The following is a 21,552-nucleotide window of genomic DNA, read 5'->3' as shown; positions in this document are numbered from 1 at the left end:
AGGAATCTCGACCCTCTTTCTACCCTCTGGTGGGAGAGGATAAGCAGCCAGAAACCTCTGAGGTACCTGGAATTTTTTATCAGGATGATTCCAAGCCTGCAATATATGTTCATCCAACTCCTCCGCTGGAGGGAAGGTGGGTGACTGCCTTTGTCTCTTTCCAAAGAAAGAAGGACGAGCAGGAATGTCTGTGTCATCTGACACCTTGCAGGCAACCTTTACCATATGTATAAGGTCCTCCAGACCTGGAGTGGCTGGGGCCGGCTCTTGCGTAACTAACGCCTGAGCCTCAGGTTCCACATCATCATCATCATCATAATTATCTGGAAGGGCAAATTCGCCCTCCTCCAGATCAGGCATATCATCATACTCCCCAGAATCCCCAGAGGGCTGTAATACCCTTTTCCTGAGTAAGGTAGGGGGATTTTGCCTAGAAGATGAAGCAATGGCGCCCTCTGCTGGTGTCAATGCCTTTGTTAAGCTCTGCACAGCAGAAGTCAAGGAAGCCTGTTGAGTTCTGGAAGTTTCTCTGTCCTTTTGAGCTGCAGAGAGCTCGCAAGCTAAATGAGACATCACATCAGCTAATTGTGATGCCCAAACAGGGGTATGAACGGGGGACTCTGGAGCTGGGGGTAAAGCAGCGCATTTATCACATACAGAGTCTCCCTCCTTAGAAGGTGTAAATTTAACAGCACACTTCTTGCAAGTAACCCTCTTGGAGCTACCCCCTGCCATGGTTCAACAGAACACCCAGCAATCACCACACACTACCAGACTGATCACAGATAGTAGGTATAGGATAGGCAGCAATATATTATGCTGGAAGGGAGAGACAGTGAAAGTAAAAGAGCTGTCACAGAGCTTTGTACAGCGCTATTATACCTAGGAGCGCTATAGCTCTAAGTTTGAGACACAGCCCAAACTGTCTCCACCTAGCTCTAATCCCCACTGTAACTCACAGACCGGATAGAGCGTTCAGCAGGACGGTCACCAGGGGACAGGAATCGCCCAACTGCAGTCAGGATAGATCTGCAGCGCAACTGTGGAGCCTCCAGCAGCGTGTTCAAACGGCGCCAAATGTCCAAGATGGCCGCCGCGACTTGCAGGAACGCTGGTGTATGCCAAGGCCTGCGGGGAAGTACCGCGCGGTAACTCCGCCCCCCGCCTGGCAGCTCCGTCACCCATAATGGCGCCAGGTTTAAAAAACCCTCTGCTGCACCGCCGTTTGTGTCCCTGACCTTCCTCTAATAGGAAGGCAGGGTAATACTCACAGTGCTGCGGCCATGCCGTCGGCGGTGGGGCTGGGGGAGGATCGGGTGCACGCTGCGTGAGAGCGGCGCCCGTTACAGCTCCAGAGACGGTGGTCTCTGTCAGCCAGGGAGCCGGGCGCAAACCCTTAAGCAGCAGCCGGCTCCCTCCGGCAGGCTCCCACGTCGCAGGCAGATAGTAGCAGCAACTATCTGCCTGTCCTCAAAGGCAAAACTTGCTGCTTTATGCCCTAATTATTAAAAAGCCCAGGAGATGAGCCAAATGTGACCTGCTCCCTTTTGGGCACGATCTAAGACTGCCTGGGAGGGGAAGTAGAAGGGGAGGAGTTGGTCACACTGATTAATTATTTTAAAGTGCCCATGCTCCCTGTGGTCGCCTTCTATTCCCCAGTGTAACTCCAGTGACACCTAGTGGATGAAGGAGAAATAAAGATAAAAATCACACAAATAAACAAAATATATTACTACTTTTTAAAGCTCCCATATGCAAAATGTTTGGGACCAAAAGTTATTTTTTTTATATGTGCATACAATAATGAGATATCTTGGGGATGGGACCCAAGGCTAAATACAGAACGCAATAATGATTTATATACAGAATATGTACATAGCCTTAAGGAAATGTTATAAAATATTTGTAACAATTTGCGTATTATAAAAACTTGTACATTAGACCATGAGAAAAGCAAAGTTTGTGTACATTGAGATATTGAGTCGGATTCTTGTTCACTTGCAAAAGCAAATTCTCTCTTCAATGGACAAAACCACATGCACTGCAGGGGGGGCAGATGTAACATGTGCAGAGATAGTTAGATTTGGGTGATTTTGTTTCTGTGCAGGGCAAATACTGGCTGCTTTATTTTTACACTGCAATATAGATATCAGTTTAAAGTACAAACCCCACCCAAATCTAATTCTCTCTGCACAAGTAACATCTGCCCCACCTGCAGTGCACATGGTTCTGTCCATTAGACATTGCTGCGATATGGCCGCTCGCGCTTGTCTGGATTGCCAAAATAGCACCCTCGGCATGATATCCCCATGCTGCGCCATTGCTGCTCAATGCTTTTCTAAGAGCCGTGGGATCGAATAAGATACACGCGCATGACAAAGGGATTGCACAAATCACCATGTTACACGATAAGCACAGCAACGGTGACATCTGTATTTCAGAATTCTGGATATGGGGCACTCAATCTGTACAACACATAGAAACATGACAATTAAAAGATGTGCTAGAAAGCTCCCTTTTTGAGCATTAAAGTGCACATTTCATATAGCCACGTGTCTCATTAAATGGACTATTATGCTGCACCGAGGGCACCTGAATCTAATGTGTACTTTGGTACTCACAATAATTAACTTGTGCAAGACTACCTAAGGTATTTGAAAACCAATACATCTGGGTTTTTTTTTATACAATAATCCCCTCTCTGTTCCATTACTATTGGTGTTTTCAAAGGGCCAAATGCCGAAAAGGAGACTTTACATCCAATGGCCCAGTGTTCTCCAATGGATTCAGAAAATATGTTGAACAAGTATAAAGACCACCTTATTTCAATGTTAATTTCTACAATATTGGCATATAGAATTTAGGAGATCTACCTCTCGAACTGCCATCACCAGAAGTTTCTCCATCACAGAGAGCACTTCACTTGTATCAAGAGGTGCAAGATCCTCTGTATCTGGTAGCAGCAACAGTCCACTTGGATCCTGCTCACTGGAAAGATACACATTTTTTTAACATTTTTTTTTACTAAAACTAAAAAAAAAAAAAAAAAAAGGAAGGAGCAGACAGACAACACGCTACAAAAATTGTTCTATTGTTTCTAGATTATGTATACATGAGTGAGTTTTTTTACAAGCATTGTATTTGTTCTGGAGACCACACGATTGTTTGCACTGGAACCTTGTAACATACCCCAACAACTGTTCAACAATTCCGTAACAACCTTGATAACAAAAAAATGGCTATACCCTTGGATGCTGAGTGCACTGTGTTAAGTGCACATCTGCAAACCTAAATTTACCTGCACATTGCCTTTTATGTTAAGAAAGATGTTCCTCAAATGATTTGGGTATCTATACTACGGCAGCTTCCCAATGGTAGAATCAATCCTCCCTGATCTATTCATTCTAGGAAGAGCAAATGCAATCTGGGACTGTCAGACCAGAGTCCTTCTCGAAATGAACAGTTCACTGCTCCATCATCTACTCACCCAGCAGGCTGCATCCTTTTGCATTCAATGTATTATATGCAATCCTAGTCCTGGCTGCAGAATATGATAAATATTCATGGCAGCCATGACTATCTGCGACTCCAATCTGTGGAGTACGGAAACCTGCCTCGGATTGGAGTAAAATGCATGCCATATGGCTCAGTTTTATCCGATCCCTCATTCAGGGAGCTCGGAATCAGATGAAAAGTGGCCATATCGCACTAGGGGATGCGGTCATTTGGTCGAATGCATTATGGTCGAATGTCATTACATCGAATCCATTAGGTCGAATTGCTAAAAGGTCGACATGATTCTAGGTCGACATGGGAAAAGGTCGAAATGATTCTAGGTCGAAAGGTCATTAGTTCGACAAGGTCATTAGTTCGACATTGTCTAGGTCGACATTCACAAAGTCGACATGGGGTTTTTCACTGTTTTTTGAGCCGACATGTGCTGACAGGCGGTATTTCATGCCCTACCATCCACTAGGGCGTGGTGGGAGAATAAAATAGTGTGCCGAGCGTAGCGAGGCACCGTGCCCGACGCATCGCGAGCGCAGCGAGCGATGCGAGGGGATGCAGTGCACTTTAAACTGTGTCCATGTCGACTGTGTTGACATTCAGGTAAAAAAAACAGTGAAAAACCCCATGTCGACTTTGTGAATGTCGACCTAATGACCTTGTCGACCTAATGACCTGTCGAACTAATGACCTTTCGACCTAGAATCATTATGACCTTTTCCCATGTCGACCTAGAGTCATGTCGACCTTTTAGCAATTCGACCTAATGGATTCGATGTAATGACATTCGACCATAATGCATTCGACCAAACGATCCCAACCCCGCACTAGTGGATGGGGCCTTTAGAGGACATTTCCATTTGACTTTATACGCTGAAGGGAGCAGGTAAAATTATGTAATTGATCAGAAACCTCACATTTCTGAGAAGGAAAAGAAACGGTCTGCTCTTTTTAAAACCTATATAGAATCCTTGGTGCTTCAGGAGTCCTGCTTGGCAGTTGAGAAGAACTCTGGTTAATCAGCAAGATCCCTCCCGGGACTGAAAAACCACCAGAAGAAGCCACCTCTGAGGCTTGAGTGTAAAGGCAGAAGCCAAAATCCCTTACAATGGCAAAAATATCTGTACTATACATTGCACTGAACAAACTCATTAGACACATTACCTCCAGTAGACACAGAAACGAGGGCCTGAGATCAGTGTTCTGGAGCTAGATTGTGTCACACAATGTGTGGGGTAAGAAATTGCTGCTCTGCACCCTACTAGAAACCAAATGTTTGAGAGAGCCCTGACCCAGGTGGTGTCAGGAAACCTCAGCCAGGTCACTTGGTGTAACCAACAGGTGAGAAAGACCACTGATATTTCACCTTGCATGCCACAATTGGCACAAGGGTCTGAGCTGCTGCACAGAAACTTTGACTAAGACCTAAAGCAGGCAAAAATTGTGCCCCCCAGGCATCCTAAAAACCTTGAAACCAAAATAAAAATAACAGGAGTGCACAAAGTGACTAGCCTGTCACTCCAAACAGAGCTTCCCATTGTCAGAGAGAATCCTATATAAACCCCTTCAGCTTGCCCCCACATCCATCTTAAAATTAATCTATATGCTTCAAATTCTGCTGGGACAAATTTGAGTAAAATAGCCACATACTACAAATGACCAACATTCATTTCTAAAGGTCCTATAGTCTAGATTAGAAAATAAATTGTGGCTGGCTAGTAGTGAATGGGGAAGCAGGAGATAAGCAATTTTAAATCACTTTGCACCATATGTAGTTTACAGTTCATGGTTTCTCAGATTTGCGTTTTTCTCAGGAAAATTCATGAGAGATTTTTTTTTTAACTAGGGTTCTAAATCAATGACGTTTTAAGGTCTTTGAGACTAGGTCCTATTTTAATTACAGCCAAGGGACTGCTTAATGGCCTACCCTTATGGTACCATCTAGCACTGAGGCACATAGACTACTGTAATCTGCATTGCAGGTGTTGAATAGGTCTGCACATTTAATCAATGAATTGGCGCCACTAAAATTAAGGTCTTCACAGAAAAGTGCTTACCCGTTCTCACTGCAAGCAATATAATGCAACAGAAAGTGGTGGTCCCAAAGGGATACTAGGTGGATGTAGAAAGCAATAATTTATTAAGTCCTTACAACAGTCTTTACCTGAAGTATGTACACAGGGACTGAAAAGTGATGTGTGCAGACTGCGGCTGCTTCTCGTCTGTGATTTTTTTCTATAAAAAAAACAAAACCACCAAGTATGTAAATCTCCAGTTTCGTATAAGTCCATAGCAGGCTCTTCTTAATATAATTTTATAATGAGTTATTGATTTTTGGACTTTTAATGCATACTCTTACCATTAAAGAAAACAGACAATCACGTCGAGCCAGACGATCAGGGAAAAAAATAGCAGCGCCATTCAGTAGAGTGTTAGTAATGTCTTGCTTGAGGGCACTGGAAGGCAAAGTGGATACATCCATGTTGTCCATAGCTGAAAAGACAATACCAGGTGATAAAAATAAATGGTCTAAAATAATAGTAAGCAATTATTATTCTTTTCAAACTTTATTACACTTTAAAGAGGTTTTGCAACCACATATCTGGGTTCTAGCCAAAAACATCTTGGGGTGGATATAAGGTCAGATTTTGCAAATGTGGTTTTTTTTGGGCTATTTTGCTGTGGGATTTAAAATCACATTTAAAAAAAATAAAATCCAGGTTGATTTTGCCATGCAAAGAAAAAAAAACTTTTCCAAAATAGAATACATAAATTCTCCCCTTTGTCTTCACCCTTCCCAAAGTCCAGAAGGGCATCTTTGCATACAGCCTATGACCTGGAGGTTATCATATCGGGGACTTCTTTCAGCATAAGTTAATTGCAGTTATTCTAAATAAGTAATTATAATCTTCACAATCCTCGAACAACATCTCTAGTTCAGACATAAGCAGTCAGTTTAACACAAGATTACAGATTAGACATGGACATTTTAGGAGAATTGTTTGATAGCCAAGAGTTGAGCCAGTGGACTACAGTGAATTAGCAAAATATATGGCTGCTAAAATCAACAAACTAAGGTCTGCATCCTCCAAGTACGATGATGTATCCAAGATAAGACATGACTTTGCATGCCATCATTTTCTAACCCTTCTAGAGCTGCCCCTGAACAGAAGAAGGAAGAGGAAACAAGTGTTCCGCCCAGCAAAGAGCAAAACCAGAGAAGCCACAGCTGCAGGGGATGTTCACAACCAAATAAATTGGGGCTCTAGTTAATCCAGATAACAACTATTTAAAGAATTAGTGTAGATCAGGTAGAACAATCGTTTACGTCCTGAATGTTCAGGTTGAAAAGGTACTAATAGTAATAATAATAATTTATAGGCAACCGAATGGTAGAGTCAATCAATGGGATGGGTTAGAGAGATTTCTTGGACACAACCTCTTTCTATTCCCTAGTTTAACCTTCCTCTTCATTTGAGAAATCTTTAAATCACCAACTAACCCAACACATTCAACTGGTGACAAGTCACTGAAGAGGAAGATGCATGCACTTCAGGGATGATTACTTTGTGTAATAAGAGATCTCACTAATAAGCTCACCAATAATATTTGCAATCTCATCCAACAAAGCCTCTACATATCCACAGACATTTCAGAATATTAAATTTCAACAATATCCCACCCCACGCTTCAATCTCTAAACTCGCAAAGAGGAGGATGAGGAGGAATGAGCTTTTTCCAATGCCCTACCTATAAGGGGGTAACATACTCATCTTATGTGTCCCATAACTGAAGATGTTAAGAACAAAAAATAAAAAACAAACAAAAAAAAAAAACATACATTTACTGTACCAAAGTATTAGATATTAGTGACATGGGAGAAGTTCAAACCATACCATCACACAAGTGAGTGTACAGCTCTTCAGCATACTGTGCTTGGCTCTGAACATTAGTGGAATTTCCAGTCAACACACTTGAGCAGCTCTGGAGTAACTGAAGCAGAATAGTTTTGGCGTAGTCTGATTCTTCTCTGGGTCTGAAGACAAACAACATATTATAATACAGATTCAGGGCACAGTATTCTCTAAAGAGCTGTTCATACAGTGCAACCAAGACATTTAACTAGTGACAATATTCAACATGAAAATCTACACAATAAAGGACAATACCAAAAAGGTCCACATGGGCACAAGGAAGACTCCGTCACAACAGTTAAAAGGATAGACCCATTCAAATTATTGATGAATCAAAAAGTAGAACGTAAAATACATTTTAAGCATGGCCTAAGTACTACACTGTTCACATATTAGATAAGAAAAAACACTTTTTATTGGCCTAAAAAAAACAAAAAACAGTGACTTTATTATCAAAAATAATAGAATTTATAGACATATTAAGGTAACATCAAGTTAGAAGGTGGCAGCAAGAACAGTGTTCCCTTAGTGTACTTTGAGGTCTACAGTTTTTTTTTTATGTCGAAAATATATAAAACAATATTTCAACTTGTTGTCAAAATAGAAGCATGCTCAAAATGTCAACATTTCAATGAAAAACCTGCCTTTGACACTTCACATTTGGACCAACTCAAAGGGGTATATTTAATGCTTTCTGCGAGCTGTGACAGTGAGCAGGGCTGCCTACAGCTCGCAGGGTCAATATTCAACTGACCGCCTGCATACGCGGTTTCCCCCTTGCTCCGTTTTTGGAGCGAGGGGGAAATGGCGCATGCGGCCGCTGAAACAGTGAGACTCGTGGCTAAATGCAGCGGGCTCCTTGCATTAGCCGCGAGCCTCATTGTTGGGGGGAATTCTTGCTGTCCTCTGACAGCAAGGATTCCCCTGCTGCGTTGAACAGGGTGAGCAGCCGGCGCGGGGGTTAAACAGCGAGGATCACTTGTTTTCTGTGATCCCAGCTGTTTAACCCCCTCAACGGCTGCATTGAATACACCCCAAAATGTTAACAGTCAAAATATAAACATATCTATATTTTCAGTAACAATAGGTTGAGGATACAAAAATGAAATTTTTAAGGGTAGGTAACTTGCAGTCACAATGCAGAGCTATATGCTTTGCTTGCCATTTATCATAACTATGAAGGGGATTAGTGCTTACGTGACGGGTTTACCGCAACAGTGCAGTTAGTGCAGGGTTCACTAGTAGTGGTGATAATAGGTGTGCAGTTAGTCAGTGCACAGTTCTCTTATAGGTTGGGGTGATAATTATTATTATGTGACACTTAGCGAGATATAACTGATTGGCTGACTTGATTGGATGGGTGTTTGCATATGAGCATTGAATTTCTCTCAGTGGGATGCCATTTTGGTCACCATTATTTATTAAATAACACATGTCCACATTTTGACTGTCAATATTGTATCCTATCAATATATTATAGACATTATTTTAGTGACAATATTTTGACTTTCAACATTTTGATGGCCTACATAATGTAACCGCCGACCTTATGGTGTATGTATATATTACAATTGTGTATATTTTGAATGTCTACATAATATACCACATTTCACAATAAATATCAACAGAGCAACACAAGAGAAGCTGCTGAAGTCACTCATTGAAAAACACGGAGTTTATAGAAGTTTATACATGGGTTTTCTTTATGGCATTTACAACATACTTGTCCTGCAACTTCTTATAAAATTTCCAGAGGAGCTCCAAATCCAGACCTGACAAATCAAGGAGTGACCTGTGTCTTGATCGATTATCCTTTTCCTGCACCAAAGATAAACCAAATTAAATTATTTTCCATGAACAGTACACAGATTAAACAATTTTACAGATGAAAAACATTTATGTTTTAAGAATGTGGGAGGAAACCCAAGTGTACATGGGAAAACCATACAAATTCTGCACATATAAGGCCCTGGTGGGAACTGAACCCAAGATCAATTTGCTGTAAGGCAACACGCTAACTACTGTGTCACTACGCTGTACTAACTATTAGTGCTGAAATGCCTGTTGAGTGTTCAAATACCCTGGCACCTACAGTTTTGGTCATGGTTTAATATTGATTCATCTGGGGACTGTCTCAGGAGAAGGTGGTCGTCCAAGTTAGGCAATATCCATACCCCCGAGCCTTAGATGTGCAGCGACTACCGCCATCATCTTCGTGAACACACCTGGCATCATGGACAGACCAAACAGAAATGCCCAGAATTGGTAGTGGTGCCCTCAGACCGAAAAGGGCAGAGCTGATGATCTTGGTGGATGGGGACAGGTAGATTTAATTCCTGGATATCCAGGGATGCCATGTAATCTCCTTGCTCCAGAGACAGAATGATAGAGCACAGGGATTCCATGTAAAATCTGGGGATTCTCAGATACATATTTAAATCTTTAAGGTTGAGTATGCTACGATATGAACCTTCTGGCTTCTGAGTTAAGTATTAACCCCTAGTGAGGTATTAAACCTCTGACAGTTGGAAAGATTGAATAGGTCGAATGTAAATGAAACCTACTCTTGTCGAAAATAGTGCCAATATTTCTGACGGTCGAACATAATTTGCATACATTAAACACTCACCTTCATGGCTAAAAAACATTACATGAATAAAAGTCCAACATACACTATACAGAATTAGCTATTGGTGTAACTTACCATATCATGTGCCAGTTGTTGAACAAACAGCAAGGTTTTCAGAATCAGAGTCATTCCACATACACTGTCAGCTGCCAACTCTTTACACTTGAGACACATCACATTCATATCAATCTTTATTTCCTCTGGCCTGCTGTAACCAAAAGCACTGATTCCTTGCACGCCTAGACGCTCTGCTGTATCTTCTCGGGTGCAGAGGAACTTCACCATCCAGTACTAGAGAGAATGTGTCAATGTTATCAATGTAAATCTCTTTGTTACCAATATAATCACTACCACAATATCACTAGTACACTACCATAGCTCATCATCTTCCAGTTTTCAAGTAATGCCCTAAGTAATGTCTCTTTAGATGAAGCAGTAATACATTCGGTAAAGTACCACCTTACATTCAACCTTATAAACATGAATTTCAGGATTTTATCTGACAATAATTATGATTATGTTAAATAGCCTAATAATTAACATAATCCTTGGTTTGTTTACTTCAAAGACTGCGTTTATATTGAGCCTATGTTCCATTTAATAGTGTTGTGAGATGTCAAGACAAAATACATATAACCGTAGTAAAAAATATAAAGTTATGTCGGGGACAAGTATCCCATGATAAATATAAATCAACACATAAAAAAAAATGAATTTCTACTTACCTTTGCAATTTTACATTGCTGCATTCTAATGTCCACTTCATCCCACTCTTCTTCTAGCTCAAACCAAGCCACAGGTTCACCCTCTCCTACTTCTGTGCATGGTATGTTAACTCTAAAGACAGAAATCCAGGTTATACAAAAGTGCAATTTACACTCCTTGTTTACCATTCCAAATCAAACGTTTTAAAATGTTAGAGCATCATAAGGACCAAAAGCACCTATTGCACATAGCCTGCATATTTGTGTCACACAGATAGAGTGGCAGGGCTATAGTAATCTGAAGCCAATTTGTAAATTAAGTGTTAACAGTACAGAGTACTTGACATATCAGGTCATGTGATGGCTGAATTACGGAGATAAACCATCCCGCAAATGCTGTTTGGTTGCCAGCCAACTGCTCTTTTCTGCATGATCTATGACCGAAAGAGCTTCTGGGGTTTTATTTTTTAATTTTTCAGTCTTATACAGTGAAAATTTGACAACAGTCAAAGAGAATGAAGATCGAAATGACAACGTTCTGACTTAAATGTAATCCAGCAATGCATTTTCAGGGCTGGAATAAGGTTTGTGGGGGCTCCAGGGAAACCAACTTGTGGGGCTGTTACAAATAAAATTGTCAATTACATATGTTGTCAATGTCTTTAAAAAGCAGAATGTGAAAACACTCGCATTACCACAATTATGTTGAACACACTGTAGTACTCCCAGTTCAAATGATGCCACACAGGACCCTTCACTTACATATGCCATAGAGCCTCACACACTAAAATTGTATCTGTGGGAGGTGGTGGTGGTACTGGGTAACCTGTTTACTGCTAGCCATTGTGATTGCAGTGAATGGTCACCCTTTGTCAGTGATGGGTAATTCTCCGGAACACCCACCCACTGCTGATGGCATTTCTTACATGATTGTGAATTCCTGAAAGAAGTAGTTTAAAAGATAAAAGCAAAACCACTAGACTGAGTCAACCATGCTCCTGTTCCCCCCCGTCACCTCCCACCACATAAAAAAAAATATTCTATCTATACTGCATCTCTCTATCTAATTAAAGGCAGGAAATAGGTTTATAATGAGCGATGTCCACCATAAAATGAACCACAACATACAGGACATCAAGCAGCAAATATGAAGTGACAAAACCATGGAGTAACAGAACAATACTACTTACCTCTCTTTCACAAACTGTTTGAATTCAGATAATTTCCATGTATCGAATTTTTCAAATCTTCTAAAATGTTCTTCTGCATGGAACTTCTCTGAAGAATTGTACGCAAACACAAAGCCACACTTCGCACCAATGGCACCCCTCCGTACCTGAAAGGCAATACATTTGAAAGTACTGTAGCGTAATAGTTAGATTAAAGTACATATAATCCAAGATTGGTTTGATAAGAGAGTATTAATTGTAAAGGTGCATACACACGGTGAGATTTTGACGATGCGATTTCCCTTTAACTCCACGGAGCCCAGAACTATACAATATTTATAGTGTTCCCTCTAAGCTTCTAAGCTTCTTTTGCAGGGTGCCGCACCCTGCCCATTTTTAAAACCTCAAAATGCACCCTGCCCTTTTTGTGTGTGGCACTGTGCACCCTTGCACTGCCCCCACCGCGAATTTATGGTGTGTGCCATCATGTGCAATGGGTATCAGGGTGTATGCCATCATGTGTAATGGGCATTATGGTGTGTGGCATAATGTGTAATTGTCATTACGACATGTACAAGTATGAATATGTAATGGGCATAGCAGTGTATGACAATGTTTAATGGGCATAATCCTAGTGCAGTGTGCAATTTTTTATATATATATTTTTTTGTCTCTCCCCCCCCCCCCCCCCCACTCTCCCCAGCATCTATCCCCCTCACCTGTCCCCATATGCATGCTTACATGGTGGCACAGGCACACCCTAATGCACACAGTGCCGGCCGCCGCTGTCACTCACATTCATATGCGGGGGGCGGGACTTGCGTCGTCGTCACAAAGCGTGACGTGTTACTTAAGAGCTGGCCACCATGGGTTATAGGTAGCGCTGTACTGGCAGTGTGCAGTGGCCATGGAGGGAGAGGACAAGTAGGCAGCAGAGGCACAAAAGTGGAGGCTTCTTTACCCACAACATGTAAGTAAATTAAATAAATGCGGCATGGATGGGCTGAACATGACTTGCCTGAATGTATGTGTCTGGTGCTGTGTTCTCCCTATTTGTAAGTCCTTCCTTGAATGTTTTATTTAAAAAGGTGATGTGAGTGAAATTGAACATGCACCCACTTTTCTCTTGCTTCCCTCACAATTAACTGTTCCTCTCGCATTTCCCCATCTCGTGCCTCCCCTTTCCTATTACTCTTTTGCTCTCTACCCACCTTACATCTCTACTACTGCGGCATTATGTGTATAAAGTGCATTACTACTGTGGATTACTAGCGTTATGTACAAGGGACACCACTATTTTGCGCATTGTGTTTTTAAGTAATACTACTATGGGAGTGATATTTAAGGGGCAATACCACTGTGGGCATTATGTTAAAGGGGCATTACCTCTGTGAGCATTGTGTAGAATACTTCTTTGGGCATTGTGTATAAAGGGCACTACTGTGAGCTTTGTGTATAAAGGGACACCATGTGGGGCAACTGTGCCTTTTGAACTGAGCGGTCTAATTAAGCAGAGATCACTAAGCACACAGCGATGCACCAGCGATGTGTGCTGAGCGATAGGTCACAGCCAAAGTACACTGGTGAGAGAACTCTGGCGATGACCAGATATATACTGCAGGCTTAAATGATCTAGCCTGGTGATAGCGATGCGCAAGACCGCACATCTCCATCTATTGGGCATACACACTGAGCGAATTGTGCTTAATTGTAATCAATCTAGCAGCCTCCTTTGTGTATATAAGCGAAAACACACACCCAGCACAAGCAGAGTTGCATTAGACCTGGAGTAAGAAATGCTATTTGGCCTAATGGTGGCAATAGTGTATAAGGACCAATCAGAATTCTGATTGGAAAGGAATAGGTCCTCCATACCCATGTATTGGAGTGTTTATAATAATAAATAAATATATTGGTAACTTATATTTTAGGCCGGCATAATTATTTTTGCATTATTTCAAGTTATTATAACATTGGTAAATCGCATCTTATGCTGGCCATACACTTGACCCAACTTTCATCCAACTAGTTGGTTGGACTGAAAATCTGGCACTGTATGGGAGCAAATGTAATTTGCATACAATGACTCCACAGCGGGTAGTTACAGGAGTTATCGCATGCTAGGCAGCAGATGATACCTCGGATAAGTGTATGGCCAGCTTTACACTTAGTTTAACCCCATATCTAGAGAAAAGAGCCTACATATTTGGTACTTATATGTTTGTTGGGCGCCCACTAAGCTATTTGCTTAGTTTTTCGCATCCGCTCGGCAAGCTGTATAAAATCAACTCCATGCCAACATGGATAGTGGGAGTATGAGCGTACTAACTATAGTGGGTACCCAACTAACATATAAGTACCCATATTTTAATACTAGATTATCGGTGTTAAAAAAAAACACCCCAAAAAAAAAAAACTTACCCGGATTCTTATTTGTGTAACCTGAAAGGCTGAATCCGTTCCTGAAGAAAGTATAACGCTAGCCCTTGTTTTTCCGGTCTCTGTGAGAAAACCTTAAATGACAAGTACACTTTTGGTCAAACATAGATGTCCCATAGCAGTAAAAAAAATAAAAATTGCGTACTGTAGCTTCAGTTTGATTGGTGAATTAACAGTACATATTGGCCCTTATTCTGGGTTATTCGCAAAGGCATATTCCCTCTCAAATGGACAAAACCATGTGCACGGCAGGTGGGGCAGATATAACATGTGCAGATAGAATTAGATTTGGTGGGGTTTTATTTCAAAAGTGAGATCTATATTGCAGTGTAGAAATAAAGCAGTCCGTATTTTCTCTGCACAGAGAACAAAATAACTCACCAAATCTAAATATCTCTGCAGGTTACATCTGCCCTCCTGCAGTGCACATGGTTTTGTCCATTTGAGAAGGAATTTGCCTTTGCAAGTGAACCAGAATAAACGCCATTATGTATATAAAGTATAATAAATAAACTGTCATGATTAACTTTGTTCTTTGCACAAGCATGTACAATGAAACAATAAGGTAACATTATGAATAAAAGGGCAGATTTATTACTCTGGAAAATAAGAAAAAAAAATCCAAAAAGCAATTGGAGCCCCTGCAGCCTCACTACAAATTGAGGACCACCAAAGTCCCTATAAGTGTACAATAGTTTTTAAAATATAGGTAGACCGGATTGTATGGTGTGGTGCCTGTTTGTGAGCTTGGGATTTATATCACCAGGATACACCATGTGGTATGATTTGACCCCTTATGGCAGGGCTCGACAAAACCCGGTCGCCTGGTCACCATGGCGACCAGATTTAGCTTCCTGGCGACCAGTTTTGCCAGGAAACAGTACTCCCCGGGCAGAGTGACTTTAATTACTGACAGTAGTGGGCCCCATGGAGGATTAAACTGTTAACTATAACATCCAGCCAGCGCCGCAGCGCAACTCACCCGGCTGCTGCTGTATCAAAGCAGGTCTGCGGCGCGGCTATTTAAAAGTTGAGCACGGAGCTACAGTGGTAGCTCCTGATTGGCTCAGGAGCCATTTTGACTTTTCAAATAGTCGCGCTGCGGACCTGCTGTGTGCTTTGATACAGCAGCAGCCGGGTGAGTTGTGCGCGGCTCTGCTGGCTGCTGCGGCGCTGGATGTTATAGCTAACCGCTAACAGTATAACCCACAGCGGGGCTGCTGCTCACGTGGTCCGATAAAAGGGGCACCAGAGGCTGCTGCAACTGCTCCTGGATGGAGTCCTCCACGGGGAACCTGATGCTTACGTGTCTTATAGCAAAGACACAAGAGGCTGCTGCCAGCACCCCTGACAGAATAAACTCTGCCAGGACTCACTCCTCTAGGTACAGTAAACAGCGCTGCTTCTATTGGGAATGAGGGGATGGGGAAATGGAGAGGGGGGCACAGGGGGGTATAAACAGTGATGCCTGTGTCACCCTCTGCTTCTCTCACACTGCCACTCACTACCTCTCCCTTTCACCCATTTTCCTTCAGTCCCCCTGTCACTCACTGCTTATTCTCTCTGTCACACTCTATCTATCTCTTTCACACTCTATTGGCCACCCTTTGCCTTTCCCTGTTACCCACGTATTCTTCCTGTCAGTCACCCCCTGTTTGTCATCGTTTTTCTCTGCAACACCCCCTGCCTCTCCCTGTCTACCTCTACCTTCTCATCCACTATCCTGTAATGGTGCCCCCCCCCCCCCCTCCCTGTAATTTTTTTCTGGATCTGCCCCTGCCTGGTATCAATGTGGCATAATATGTAATGGACATTATGGCATGTGGTATTATATATAATGGGCATTACAGTGTGTGGCATAAGGTGCAATAGGCATTACGGTGTTTTGTAAACAGTGTAATGGGCATTATGGCATGAAGTATAATATGCAATAGGTATTATGGCATGTGGTATAATGTGTAATGGGCATTGCGGCATGTGGTATAATATCTAATGGGTGTTCGACATGTGTAATAGGCATTATGGTGTGACATTTTGGCGCACACTTTCCCAATTTTATTTTTCTGGCTCCTACACTTTCATCCTGGCTCCTAGATTTTTTTTTAAATTGTCGAGCCCTGCCTTATGGGTATATAGCATTCATATATTGCCTATATTGGTTTATCATACTCAATTATTTGGTGTATCTATACTGGACCCATATTAGACCCTTGTTTGTAAGGGGTTACCCCGAGTTCTATATGAATCCGTGGAATATGTCAATCACCTCGGGCATAAATAAAGTTTCTCCTGTAAGGTGATGTTTTTGTGTTGATTTTATTACACATATGATTTATACTGGTGTAATTGTTCAGGAAGGGTAATAACCTCTATCCCAATTCAACAATTCAGCCTATATTATTATTTCGGTACTCTTTACCTAGCACGGCGCCCATCGCGGCCATCGCATGCACTAAAAAACGTGTGCGACGCGATGGCCGCGATTTCCCATAGGGAACAATGTTAAAAGTGTCAATGGACGCGATTTTAGTGTTCAATGCCCGCGATTTTTCCATAGAAAACAATGTTAAATGGGCCACAGAGCCCAAATAGTCCCCCTGAAGTCTGAAATGGCCCCCACAATTGTTAACGCCACCCCACGATCAACGTGAACCCGAAGCGTGGCGAGCGCAGCGAGCCCACGAGGGGCGGTGGTACGCGTCCTCCGACCTTTTCATACTCCCACTATCCACGTCGGTGTGGAGTTGAGAATAGTGTGGCGAGCGCAGCGAGCCACTGAGCCCGAAGCGTGGCGAGCGGACGCGGATACCTTCACAGGTAAACGCGTCCCTTCGCGGGCTTCACAGGTGTCCGCGTGGCTCGCTTGAAGAAGCTAGTGCGAAACACGTGTTCTAACTTGTGTTTATAGAGTTAGACACAGGACTGTATGTGTGTGGAGTAGGAATTATGCCTTTGTTATACAGGTTGAGTATCCCGTATCCAAAATGCTCGGGACCAGGAGAATTTTGGATAACGGATTATTCCGTATTTCGGAATATTTTAATATTTCAATGATGTATTTTGAAGTATCTTGCATGTATGCTGTATAAACACATAATATACACACAAATATATTTTATTACCACATAAAATACACACAAATATATTTTAATTGTTCAAAAAACAAGGTTTCAAAACGTGAAACAAAATGTGTGTACTATCTCAGCACTGAATTTGAATGCCAAGCAATCATTGTCTTGCACATATATAGTGCCAGTTACATATCATGTCCCCAGTGATGCTGTTACAAATGTCCCCAGTGAGTTTTTAGCAAAAAAAAATTTTTTTTTTTACTTTCTGGAATGTCCGTATTTCGGAATAATTCGGATAACGGATACTCGGATACGGGATACTCGACCTGTACTGTTAAAAATTCTTTAAAGCTTATACTTTGTGACCCAACCCTGTAAAAATATTCCCTAAACATTTAGGGCGCATAGTTTGTTTTCACACCAGTAGGTGTCAGTATTATACTGCACACTGAAATTAGAAAACAATAAGTGGACGCCAAAGCCATGTCAGCAGTCCACCTATCTATGCTACATTGTAACACGTTACATCCTTGTGTAAAAATACACTGTTTCAAAACAGTGCACTCAATATAAGAATATATGTTACTATTCTGTGGAAAACTAAACCTGTACAGAAATAATAATATAGGCTGAATTGTTGAATTGGGATAGAGGTTATTACCCTTCCTGAACAATTACACCAGTATAAATCATATGTGTAATAAAATCAACACAAAAACATCACCTTACAGGAGAAACTTTATTTATGCCCGAGGTGATTGACATATTCCACGGATTCATATAGAACTCGGGGTAACCCCTTACAAACAAGGGTCTAATATGGGTCCAGTATAGATACACCAAATAATTGAGTATGATAAGCCAATATAGGCAATATATGAATGCTATATACCCATAAGGGGTCAAATCATACCACATGGTGTATCCTGGTGATATAAATCCCAAGCTCACAAACAGGCACCACACCATACAATCCGGTCTACCTATATTTGAAAAACTATTGTACACTTATTCCCATCTTTTTGTCACTAAATGTATGTACTTGTTGTTGTATGTTAAAAATTTTAACCTCTTGTATTTCGCAAAATTACAGTGGGTATATCCTGAATCCCAACCATAATAAAGATTAAAAGGATTCCCCCACTTAAGATATAAAACCTTAATAAACTACTCATCAAGACAAAAACTATCTCAAATGAATGTGGTGTGCATCCGCTATGACTACTTTTCTTTCTCTTTCTTGTTGTAATTTTTTGCAAACCCACAAGAAGCCACTGAGAGGGAACCTCACTTATTAAAGATACATTTATGAGAGTACATCAGCTATTGTCCGTGTTAGGCACCAACTGATGTTTCTGTGCACATCATCCGGTACTACTCCCCGGTTCTTATATCTTGTGGTGTCTACAGCTTAAAGATACCTTTATGCACATAACTCTATTGAACTCAGTGTGAGTAATGGTACTCATCCATGTCACCTTTCAATAAAGCTATCATAACACCCCAATTTTCAAATACCAGACCTACTGGACCATTGGATTTCTTTTCTCCACATGCGAGATCCACTATGCTGGAGGAAGGAAGTACCACATGGAAATTTCTGCACCTGTTAAAGTGCATATCTTGAAAGCCAAGCCTAGTGCCAAGCACTACTGTCTAACTGTTGGCAGAGTCCTTAAGACTGGTGAAGTGCTAAAGTGAACAGTGATAAGGCAGCTGCCAATAAGCTCCTAAATGTCAAGTTACAGGCTGGGTGTGAAAAATGACAAAAAACTGCCACTTTAGCACTTTACCAAACTTATTACATCTGCCCCAAAATACTCAAGCCCCATAGACACTAGACGAGAAAGTAAAAGATATCGATCTGAAGGGCCTTTTGGCTAGTGTGCACACTCAACCATATGAGCTTCCTCTTCATTATCATTATCAACAGCACCTTCCCTCGGTCTAAACAGTTCAGACAAGGAAGGTCCTCATTAATGAGGACAATGCCTCCCCCCCAAAGAAAAAAAAACAAAACAAAAAACACAGAAACAGCACAATAAGAAGATCTTCAAAGCTGTGGTTATAAATTAAATTAAAATGAAGACAATACAGGAGTGACTAATGGTTAGTAAAACTGAAGTTTAAGGTGCCCATACACAATATTGTATACAGTATCGCATCTCGGTTTTGCAATGAGATGAGATCTAGTACAAAAAGTATGTGCAGCACATTTTTCTACTAGATCTCATCTCATCGCATACCCGAGATGTGATAAGATGCAATATTTTATACAGTAATTGTAATGTGTATGGGCACCTTAAGGAGGTATATTCAATTAGAGTCCGTATTGTAGGCAGTTTCCGACTGATTTAGGTAGGAAGAGGTTCCAGCCTATTCAAAAATGGTCTTTTTTTTTTTACCAACAAATAGTGAATTCCCTTGTTAAAAACACGTGGATTGGTGGAATAGCTGAGGATCCACATGCTTTTGTCGGAAACGTGGCCATATCCGACAGGTTTTTGCCTCGTTTCGGACAATCTTAATCAGACTTTAAAAAAAGTCTGATTGAGAAGATCAGATGGGGAAGCCGGGCGAGGAAGGGAGAGAGAGCGCTTACCGGGAGGGGCAGCTGGAGATACGGTCAGTGGACTGGTTACCCCCCGGCAAGGCTCCTCTCTCCCGGTAGTGCTACAGGCCGAGTGCGGCTCCCTCCAGCAGCTCCCTGGGATTTCAAACACGGGGAGCTGCTGACAGCAGCAGTAGGACGGGACTCCGGGAACAGCCAAATCCAACAGTCTGATTTGCCTACTTATTGTAGGGTTTGTCGGATCCATTCCGACAAATGCATGTTGAAATGGATCCGACTATAATTGAATAGACCCCTAAGTTTCAAAATTTAACACTTCTATAATACATCAGCTACTGTATGCAACACAATACACACCATCTCCTGACCATGGCTCCACCAGTAAGTTTTCTGGCCCGGATTTATCTTCCTTGCCTTTGACATCGCAAGCAATAAGCGTGAACTGCAATGGTCTACCTGAAATACACAACAGTGTGGTAAGCTACCATCAACACCGTAAAAGTATATTATGAATAACAAAAAGGGAACTAATTGCACGAAACAATTATTCAATTTTTACAAGAAATCTTTTCTAACGTGTGTAAACGGACTGCAATTTTTTGAATAAATGACACTTAGGGGGGTATTCAATGTCAGGGGAAAGGCTGTCGAGCAAGCTCGACAGCCGTGCCCCGGTCCCGTTCTCGCTTTGCTCAACTGGAGCTCGGCGGTCGGGATTCAATGTCCCGGCCGCCGAGCTGCGAGAAAGGGGCGTGGCCGCGAGTTGAGGACGGAAATAGACGAGCTCCGGTCGGGAGCTCGCCTATTTCCGTCTTTTCTCGGCAGAACGAGCCCGACAGCTTGTGATGTCGGGCTTGTTCTGCGGAGAACCCCTGTTCAATGCTGTCGGGGAAGACAGCATTGAATAGGGCCCCGAAGCCATCTCCCTCGTCGGGAGATGGCTGCGGGAGCACGACAAGGAATGAATACCCCCTTAAACATTAAAATAATAATTTTATTGTATGTGAATTTTAGAAAATTAGCTTGTACACATTTCATTATGTTGCACCGAGAAGGATGCAGAAAAAGTACACAACAAAATAAAGAGATTATTTAGTATAGTGTTTGCACATATATGTGATTGCTATTATTTTATAGCATTTTCTCTGTGGATACGGACGGAGGGTGGATCCGAGGCAGGGGTTTCCTAGTTTTGTTAAGTATTTAAGCACATTCTTTTGCTTGTTACCTCCTGAAGACAGGCTATGCCTAAAATGCCGTAGATGAATAAAGCACTGTTTTTTCACCGCTAAAATACGCAAAGTGACGCTTCTTCCAGAATTGCATATGTGAGGATCACATATGCAAAACTTCCACTTATAGGGCCAAATGTAACAGGGTGTAAGGGGCATACACAAGTACAGATGTTTGCAAAGCTATTTTGATAAGCTATTTATGGTAGGTGATTTCCTGGTGTCCAAATCTCCCATGGGGAGCACATACACATGCAAAGGTTTGTGCCAAGATATTTTACGAAGCAATTTTGCTTAAGCAAAAAAATGTCGGGT

At 41.8% G+C, this 21,552-nt stretch overlaps 1 protein-coding gene across 2 annotated transcripts in view; it reads right to left on the bottom strand.

The window, feature by feature from the left end:
* Positions 1–21,552, bottom strand: part of ZZEF1 (zinc finger ZZ-type and EF-hand domain containing 1) — a 130,301-nt gene that overhangs the window by 81,394 nt on the left and 27,355 nt on the right. For both annotated transcript variants that reach the window (XM_083174134.1, XM_083174135.1), the window contains exons 9-18: positions 20,363–20,461; positions 14,345–14,436; positions 11,945–12,090; positions 10,776–10,887; positions 10,126–10,341; positions 9,145–9,239; positions 7,404–7,543; positions 5,867–6,000; positions 5,672–5,742; positions 2,874–2,988 (exon numbers count right to left, since the gene is read on the bottom strand). In XM_083174134.1, coding sequence (XP_083030260.1) covers positions 2,874–2,988; positions 5,672–5,742; positions 5,867–6,000; positions 7,404–7,543; positions 9,145–9,239; positions 10,126–10,341; positions 10,776–10,887; positions 11,945–12,090; positions 14,345–14,436; positions 20,363–20,461 — 1,220 coding nt within the window. The remainder of the gene's footprint in view (positions 1–2,873; positions 2,989–5,671; positions 5,743–5,866; positions 6,001–7,403; positions 7,544–9,144; positions 9,240–10,125; positions 10,342–10,775; positions 10,888–11,944; positions 12,091–14,344; positions 14,437–20,362; positions 20,462–21,552) is intronic.

Source organism: Crinia signifera, chromosome 2 (assembly GCF_055691185.1).
Source record: "Crinia signifera chromosome 2, ASM5569118v1, whole genome shotgun sequence".
Taxonomy (NCBI): Eukaryota; Metazoa; Chordata; class Amphibia; order Anura; family Myobatrachidae; genus Crinia; species Crinia signifera.
This window is presented reverse-complemented; position numbering and strand designations above follow the sequence as displayed.